General features: G+C 31.6%; 1 protein-coding gene across 2 annotated transcripts in view; it reads right to left on the minus strand.

Annotated features, from left to right (window-relative positions):
- LOC103308549 (putative mediator of RNA polymerase II transcription subunit 29) overlaps positions 1 to 9,918 on the minus strand; it is an 81,940-nt gene that overhangs the window by 60,072 nt on the left and 11,950 nt on the right. For both annotated transcript variants that reach the window (XM_029490804.1, XM_029490805.1), the window contains exon 2: positions 9,882 to 9,908. In XM_029490804.1, the coding sequence (XP_029346664.1) occupies positions 9,882 to 9,908 (27 nt within the window). The remainder of the gene's footprint in view (positions 1 to 9,881; positions 9,909 to 9,918) is intronic.

A 9,918-nucleotide genomic window follows, 5' to 3' on the forward strand; every position in this document is an offset into this window, starting at 1 on the left:
ATAGAAAAACAACCTCACACTGGTTATGATGGAGTTTTAGGATTTTTTGATATGACTCCCCTAAAAAACCGTAGAAACTATTTGAATTTAAATTTTTTATTCAAACTACTTAATTAAGAAATTGATTGCAGATCTTTATTAGAGAATCTAAATTTTAATACCAACCCAAAAAACACGAGAAATAATAATTTATTTTTCTTACGAAACATAAAAACAAATTATTCCCTAAATTCACCATCAAATATGGTAATGTCATCAGGTAATTTTGCCAATTTAGATTTATTTCATTGTAGTAGTAATGATATTAAACAGATATATGGTTTAATTTAAATTTTCATAATATTACCAATCTTTATACTACGAGATTATTGTTATTGTTATATTATTATTAATTTTACTTTTTATTATATACAAATTGATTCTCACATACTGTAAAGGCTTTCTTTTCTCTATGAAATTACATTGTAACTGTTATATTTGTACATACTTTTTGTAAATGGAGTTTTGTTCTCCGTAAATAAATAAATAAATAATATTATAGAATCAATGACCACAGGACATGTTATTTATTATTAAAATATAACACTATTAATAAATAAACATGTATACATACTGAAGTTAATTTTAAGATTATAAAAATTTTCAGGAAATTGAAACACAGGATCTAAAAAAATATAAATTATATTATAATATATAAATCTCAGTTTATTATTGTTTTTATACTTCAATATAATCCACTACAAATACTTGTGGACCTACGTAATTACAACATATAAATATATAATCATATTCAAATTATTAATTTGGTACAATGCAAGTGTTAGTGTACCTAGCTTTGTGAAATAAAACAACAGCATGTCACAGATTTAGCAATAAATTGGTATCTTTTTTAATGTGGTTTAAGCTCATTAAACTTTTCTTACATCTCTAAAAATAATCTCTGATATTTTTGCCTTATTCAATGGAGTTGTTTTTGAGTATTTAAGCTATACACATACATATGGTTTTAATGTAAAGTATATTTATTCGGGGGCGTAAGCTGGATAATTCTATGCATGCTTGTACACGATCTACCCGAGTAACCAATAACAACCATTTATATCCAATAAAGAAATTATATACATTTTTAGTTTGACTATTGTCTATTATAATCTGCATCCAATTGCAACAATTTAAACAAAAAAAAATGTTTCAATTTCCACAATTAATCTAAATCATTAGATTAACCACTATTTCAAAATTTAATTGTATGAGCTTCATACAAATTCTAAGTTCATACGTTTTGTATTTTTTAAGATGTAGCTTTAAGTATTTATTACATTATTACAAGTATCATGCCAAGATTAATTTCAGTACGACGATTTCACACTCCCCAATTTATGAAATGTCATAATATATCAATTATCATAGTAACTACCTACTTGATAGGAAATAGGTATGAATTTACAATGTATCAATTTACGGATAGCACTACGTATGTATCTTTAATACATATTTGATAATATGATTATTGATTAGTGCGTATTTTTATTTGTTCCTATTACCTATTGTAATATAATTTATCGTTTATATGACGTAAGCACATTATACATTATACAAATTTAAATATAACACTAGGTGAAAGTAACTTGTAACTTATACTTACTTCTATCACTTATTTCATGTGTACCGTCATCATGAGAAATGATATCGATTGCATGATTAATATCTGTGTAATAAATAATATTTAAACTTGAAATAAAACATGAGACAACTAATGACAACGGACCATATTATGGAATGTGGATGGTCCGATATACATATATACGTACGTATCAGGTACATGTATACATTATACGCACTCCTCTTACATACACGCGACACATGAAATGCATAAATAATATTCTACACCTCCCAGATCAAACGTTTAGTAAAAACAACACAATCAATTATCAGCGGCGCCAGACGACACTGTATATTATAAAACCATGAATACATTCTTACGTATTTGTATACATATATATTATATACTACAATACCCCTTCGATAATTTTCCGATCAAGATGTTCGGTGAAAACAAAACAATAAATTAGCATTGCTACCTTTATCGCATGGCCAAAATAAGAAAGAATATCAATACTTTAATATCACGTATTAATCGATACATATCAGAAGAAGGGATTACACAGAAATCATACCATATAAGGACCCTTCAAAATCGATCCAACAACAGTATCTCTCAGAAGACGACCCATGCACGTACACGCCAGTCAACATCACGGCACTCTCCTACTACTGTTCAAAAAGTACTTATCGCTATGCGTTTATGCGTATACAGTATATGTATATTGGATTATCTTAGCGTTTGGTATGACTATCTGAATTAGTCATCTCTCTATCAGACAAATTCACATTTTTAATTTTTTCCACTCACCTACCCATTAATCTTTTAAAATCATAAAGTTCTGTGACTATCATAATATCGTAATCCCGTTACATTATTATTACACAATTACATTTTGAACATGAATATAACAATAAGTGCTCATTAACTTAAATTGCATTCGGTCGGCAAATTGACCATATGTACTCTTGCTATGAATGTAAACATATTTAACACTTATTTTGGTACACAAGTATTTATCACATTAACGTAAATTACATTAGGTTTTTGAATCAACTATATGTACTCTTGCTACGAATGTAAGAATCTTGAGAGCACATGGTAATTGTCACAATTTTAAAAGAGTGTAAGGTATACGAAATTCTACAGATTATATACACCAAGATACATATTTTGTCATCGTGATATCGACTGTCGAACACGACCCCGAGTAATAACTAACCACTCGGGAGAACCAGCTGCAGCAATCTACGCGCAAGGTAAGTGCTTGAATATTTATACAATAAGCGTAGATAATTCAAACATCATTAGGCAGATAGGTATAACACAGTAGTAGGACGATCTTATGCGGAAACTCTCAAACAACATAATTTTACACGACTCCCAGACACGTGCACACACACACACACACACACACATACACGTACAAATAAACCTACTGCGACACATTGCCCAGTATTGACGCCGTAGCAGGGATTATTGAAATGTCATTTCTTGCAAGGACACATGCAACCAGTCCGCCAGATGCATCCCTTGCCCATTGAAGCAGGTCATCAACCCCGCATAATCACCAGACATTACTTATCGCTCTGTTTCACCGTATTTAATATAATAATATACTCGTCTCATCTGAAATCACCACCTTCCCCTTTCCACCTATTTTTTCTCCTACTACAAATGGCCTTTCCGTTCATTTTTCTCCTACTACAGGACCATTATATTATTATTACACAATTATATTTAAAACACGAATATAACAATAAGCGCTCATTGACTTAAATTGCATTCGGTCGGCGAATTGACTATATGTACTTTACATATTTAAATCTGCCTCATAACTACATTCTTTCTCCTTCTACGATTGTTAGTCCATGTGATCATTATATTAATGAGAAATACAGAAATAATGCAGATGATTTTTCATAGTAAATTAGTTCCCTCTTCCCTGATGCAGACTTATACAAATATATATTAAATGAAAGATTCTCTTCAAATAATCAAATGTAATAATATAACAATTCTAAAAGTTACTATGTGTTTGCCAGTAGTTATGCATTTACATTAGAACAACCTAAGGATCGATTTACGTATTATCATCACTACCAACATAATATTTGATTATATTACTAAGACGTATTTGTATTACCTGCCTATTTTAATATATTTAATCATCAACAATCAATTAATGCATTATAAAATATTTAAATATAACATTATAAATGACTACTATATAATGTATACTTACAGAAACTGCCTAATATTTCTTGATATGTATTATTTCCCCCTATGAACATATAAATTATATAACACAATACACAAAGGTCAATCTCAGTTTGTTATTATTTTTATATTTCATTCTAATCAACTACACAAAATTATGAACGCAGTGACAATATATAAATATATATTATTCAGCCTGACACAACGAAGATTGAAATTCAATTGTCGGTACCTAATGGATCGAATATTTAACCCAAATATCATGCTCGAATTATTATGTGTAAATATCACAATGGCTTTTATATTTCTAGAAAAGTCGATGACATGATTAATCATGTTAAATCTCAAAAAAGAGCTATGAAAATTATATGTATGGTCAAAGGCATGACTTAAATATACAAGGTTATTGCACATAGTCTATATTGTTATCAAACAAATATAAAATGGCAGCGTAAGGCTACAGTCCATATCTTAGTATATTTCATAGCCTATAGCCAATATGTCATCCCGTTACGCTGCCATTTTAATTCCTTAATGTGATAAAATGATATAGTAATGATTTGTTCCTTTTCTTTTAACATGGGCCGTAGTATATTTTGGCTTAAAACTGGAAAAAGTACGTTTTGATTTTCTAAAATATATTATTTTTATATATGGAAAAGGTTCATTTTGGATTAACCAGTCATTTTGAATGGCAAATTTAACCAGGTTATAGAAAGTTTTGATCTTTTCTGACGACGCCAATCTATGTATCGTTATTTTTTCCATAAGAATCGATACCTAACTCTATTTTTTCAATTTCGGCAATAGTACGTTTTGGACCACCCCTCATGTATGGACTGCTTGTTAAATAAAAAAAAACAAGAAGCGAACGTCAAGGATAATTGAATATTCTTCCTCTTTTGAACAAACCCTTCATAATTTTTATATTATTAATTTTGTGCATCGTCTTTGTATTTGGGGCAATAAGTGCAATCAATTGGACCAGTAATGGCTGTACCATACCATCACGGTGGACAGACACAACCAGCACTTACAGTTTTCTAACAATGTTGGTCATAACTAATTAGTGCTCTTTTATTAGTTTAAAAAATGAACGTACCCCTTGTTTGGTTTACAACTCCAAATTCTAACATTGGCTCTATAAAAGTTTTGAATAACAGCAAATAAATCTTTATGAAACCAATTCATTCGTACGTTTATGCCTATCGACTAATTTTATGTTTTTCATCTTTAACGTGCTAAGTCAGATGGATAGTGGATGTTGGTCCATCCGAAGTTAAATAAAGTTATATCTTTAGGTTAATTGTGGCTTGAAGGGTGCTTATAGATTTATATGTGTACATGTTTTATGATTTTAATCATACACCTTTGTAGATCATGCATTATTTTTTTTCATTTTACGAAAAAAGAAATTTTTTTCGTTAAATCAAATTGTTGCTACTGGTCAAAAATTGTATTAATACTATTATTGAAAGAAATATAGCATATAAATACAAATATATTTATTGAAAGATTAAATCTTTAGCTGGAGCAGCCTTGGTTGGGACAGAAGGTATTAATAATGATGGTAGTTTATTGTGTAGGTAGGGTGTGATGCAAGGTTTTTTAAACACGGAAAACGACTGCTAAACGATCTACAAGAGGTGATGGCTGAAATCGACTCAAAACTAAAACGATTTTCTGTTCACGTCACATTTTCTATTTGTGCTTATGCTAAAAGATTAAAAATCAGGGCCTGAAACCGACTGAAAAAAATTCAGTTTCGGTTTCGATTTTGTATATCTACCAGTAGATATTTTTTTCGATTTTGGTTTCAAGTTTTCAATACCGGTTTTAGGAAATTTTGGTTTTAGTTACGGTTTGTATACCTTTTTTCAATTTTTCCTGGTTTAACGGTTAATGGTTTTAACGGTTTATAGTTTATACTGGTTTCTGAAAACAGTCTTTCTTATATATTACGCCCAATTATACGTCTATAATCGAGACCCGCAAGGTGACTCTGTAAAGAGGAACGGGCTTAACGAACCCGCGGTCCCTAGTTAACTGAGGTTGCAGCCTGAAGGTCACATAGATGACGTCTCAGGTCAGTAAGGTGTATCAAATCTATACCCTGAAGCAACCTCAAACCTGTCGGGCCCTCCATTAATGGAGGTTGTCGTAGGGCTAACAACCCTACACGGAAAAACACATATTGTTACGATTCAACCAAAATCGCCTCGGATGAAATATGTGGAGCTAAAGGACTTTTCGATAGGAACCGGGAATGTAAGATCGTTGTATAGGGCAGGACATCTGACGACAGTTATATCGAGTCTTGAACGATATCAACTGAATATAGCTGCGATTCAAGAAACTAGATGGCCAGGGCAAGGAAACCTAAAAATAAATAATTGGACCTACTTCTATAGTGGTGGACTGGATCATCAAGCAGGGGTTGGCTTTGTGGTAAACGACAAACTGTTACCTAACGTAAAACGTTTTGAAGCAATTAATGATAGAATACTTATCTGATAATGATAGTTACTAAAATGTAAATTGTATAACTTAATTATAATCAACGGCTATGCACCTACTGAGGATAAGAATGAAGCAATTAAGAATGAATTTTACGAAAGACTGGACACAGTGTGGGACTTACTACCAAATAGTAAAGTGAAAATATTACTTGGTGATTTTAACGCTAAAATAGGTCAAGAACCAATCTTCAGCCCGACAATAGGGAGTAACAGCCTAGATTTGAACTCAAATGACAATGGGACGAGACTTATAAAATTTGCTATTGCGCGAGGTATGGTAGTAAGTAGCACTACCTTTCCCCATAAAAATATACACATACAGACATGGGTATCGCCAGATGGGCGAACGAGAAACCAGATATATCACGTAGTAGTAGATGGTAGATTTAAAAGATGTATAATGGATGTGCGTAGCATGAGAGGTAGTAGCGGATTATCAGACCATTTCATGGTGAAAACCAAAGTCAGATTAAGACTATCAATAAAATGGAAAGAGCGAAGAGCACCTGTCAAAAAGATAAACATTGAACCACTGAAGTACTCTCAGACGACAGAACAGTACAAAAATGGGTTAAATGATATACTGCGGCCAACAGAAAAGGCGAGCAGTATAGATGAGATGTAGGAAAATACCGAGAAGTCGGTCAAGAAAATAGCAGAGGAAGTTCTGGGATATCAAAGAAAACGAGCAATAAATAAATGGTTTAACGAAGAATGCAGAACTGCCATGGTAGAAAGAGACGATGCAAGAACAACAATGTTAAGGAATCCAAGTGAAGCCAATAAACGAGAATTAGCCTTAAAACAGAAAAGAGCAAAGCAGATAATCAGAAAAAACAAAAGAATGTGGGAGAAAACTAGAACAGAAACTATCGAAAATAGCTACAAAAATAACACAAAACTATTCTTTGAAAAGGCAAATGAGGTTAAGAACGGATTTAAACCAAGATCAACGATAATGAAACATGACCAAGGAACATTAATAACTGATAAGGAAGAAGTAACAAGAGAATTCAAAAATGCCTTCGAACAAATGTTGAATATATCAACTTTAAAATATTATCACAGTAGAGCAATATTTAGAAGAACCTACGTTGGAAGAATTTAAAATGGCGGTCGAAATGCTAAAGGGAGGTAAGGCACCAGGAGATGATACAATAATAGTGGAACTTTTAAAGAAAGGAGGAATTACTCTTATGATAAACTTAAAACAGCTGATAAATAAAATATGGAGAGAAGAAATAATACCGAAAGCATGGCAGGTTTCCATACTATGCCCAATATATAAAAAAGGAGATGTAATGAACTGTCAAAACTATAGAGGTATATCCCTGCTTAACACAACTTATAAAGTTCTCTCGAACATTATTTTAAATAGGCTAAAACCGTATGCTAAAGAGATAGTAGGAGAATACCAAGCAGGTTTTACAGCTGGAAAATCCACGACTGACCAAATACATTTCATCAAACAAATAACCGAAAAGAGTCATGAATTTGATAAAGATGTGTACCTGTTATTTGTAGATTTTAGACAAGCCTATGATTCGATAGCTAGGAGTACGTTATGGAATGTAATGGTGCAACTTGGAATACCAGCTAAACTCGTTAGGATGGTGAAAGCGTGTATGGAAAACTCAAGATGCAAAGTTAAGTTCAACTCGGTATTATCAAAGGAATTCACAGTGACCACAGGGGTAAGACAGGGTGATGCCCTATCTCTGATCCTGTTTAACATCGCGTTGGAGTCGGTAGTTAAAAAAGTATTACAAAACGAGCCACAAGGTTTGAATATAGGGCAAGGAAAACAAGTATTTTTAGCCGCGTATGCAGATGATATAGCTGTTATAGCAGAGACAGAGGATAGTCTCAAGAGAACAACTGACATTTTAATTGATGCAGCGAAAAAGATTGGACTTATCATTAATAAAAACAAAACCAAATTCATGATTGTATCAAGGAGAGAACATCCACAAAATGCTTTAACAGTAAAAGATTTGTCATTTGAAAGAGTTCGAAACTTTAAGTATTTAGGAGTGGATATAGAATCGCAGGGAGATAGTCACAAAGAAATCCACAGAAGAATCGCAGTTGGAAACAGATGCTATTTTTCAATAGTCCAATTATTTAAGTCTAAAATGTTATCAAGAAAAACAAAAATCCGATTATATAAGACCCATGTTAGACCAATTGTACTTTATGCCTGTGGGGCATGGGCGTTCAAGAGCCAGAGAATAAGATGGGCCGGTCACGTCTGGAGAGCAGAGGGCCAGCTTATATCGATCATCACGAAATGGAAGCCAGAGTCGACCGAAAAATCGACCGAGAGGAAGGCCTAGACAACGATGGGAGGACCGAGTTAAGGAAGACCTCAGAATGCTAGGAGTACGGAATGGAGAAAAACAGGCAGCACACAGAGAAGCATGGAAGGAGATAGCGGAAGCAGCATTGGGCCTAAATGGCCTGGATTAAGCCTAAAAAAAAATAAAAAATTATACGTATAATATTGTGAATCAAAATTAACTTTTATTTTCTCTGATCACCAGTTATTTTCTTACGCTTCAATCAGCATCAAAAAATTAACTTTAGCTGCAGGCGTAACAAAACATTTATACCGATATAAATATTTATATAGATTTAATAATTATTTAAACATCAAAATATTAATTTACTATACCTATAAGTAAAATTTAAAATAACCACCTAAAATAATTAATTTATTCCTTTCTACAAAAATCATAATATTTACTAAAAAAATACTCATTATGAAATATTAGTCATTTAGTGAGTTCTGATTTTTGCAGTTTATATTCTATTTTAATATCACTATGTTTTAGAATTCTATAAAAATAAAATAAATTATACACATAATTAAAACATAAATGCACCATAAACAGTAGAATCCACATAATATAATGTTTTCTCCGTCTTAGATATACGCATATGTAATATACCAAAATGTATGTCCAGCAGTTACAAATTTGTACTGTTATCTTAAGTATTGTAGTGAATTGACCTATTGTAAATCATAAGTTAAGAAAGTTGTCTTGTCTCGTTGGATTTTTACGACGATTTAATTTATAGGTGAATTATATTAGCATTTTCAAATATTATTATTTTACAATATACTCATCATTCGCTTAAATATTTGTATAAAATAAAAAACCAACGAGTGAACAAAGTAAATATTTTTGCATTTAAGTTTGATAAAAGGTAAAATTACTCTTATATATAAGCCGACCACACGCACTAATTTGAACTGTAAGTTTTGATATATCATTATGGGTTAGTAAAACGGAAAAAACCATTCATAAGCCGGTACGAAAGTTTCTCAAGTAACCTCTAATCAATTGACATATTGAACTATGTACTTGAACGTTGTGTAATAATAAATTGTTTTTCATATTATTTTAAAATAAAAATTACAGAGTAACAAATTTTTATACTAAGTACTGTAGAAATATGATTACGTTGAGTGAAACTCAATGTATTTATAAGATAAATATGTTGTGTGCACTGTAAAGTAAAATCAAATTACTTACCATAGCATTTGACTAATCTATCAAATTCTAAATATTT

Source organism: Acyrthosiphon pisum, chromosome A2 (genome assembly GCF_005508785.2).
Source record: "Acyrthosiphon pisum isolate AL4f chromosome A2, pea_aphid_22Mar2018_4r6ur, whole genome shotgun sequence".
NCBI classification, from domain to species: Eukaryota; Metazoa; Arthropoda; class Insecta; order Hemiptera; family Aphididae; genus Acyrthosiphon; species Acyrthosiphon pisum.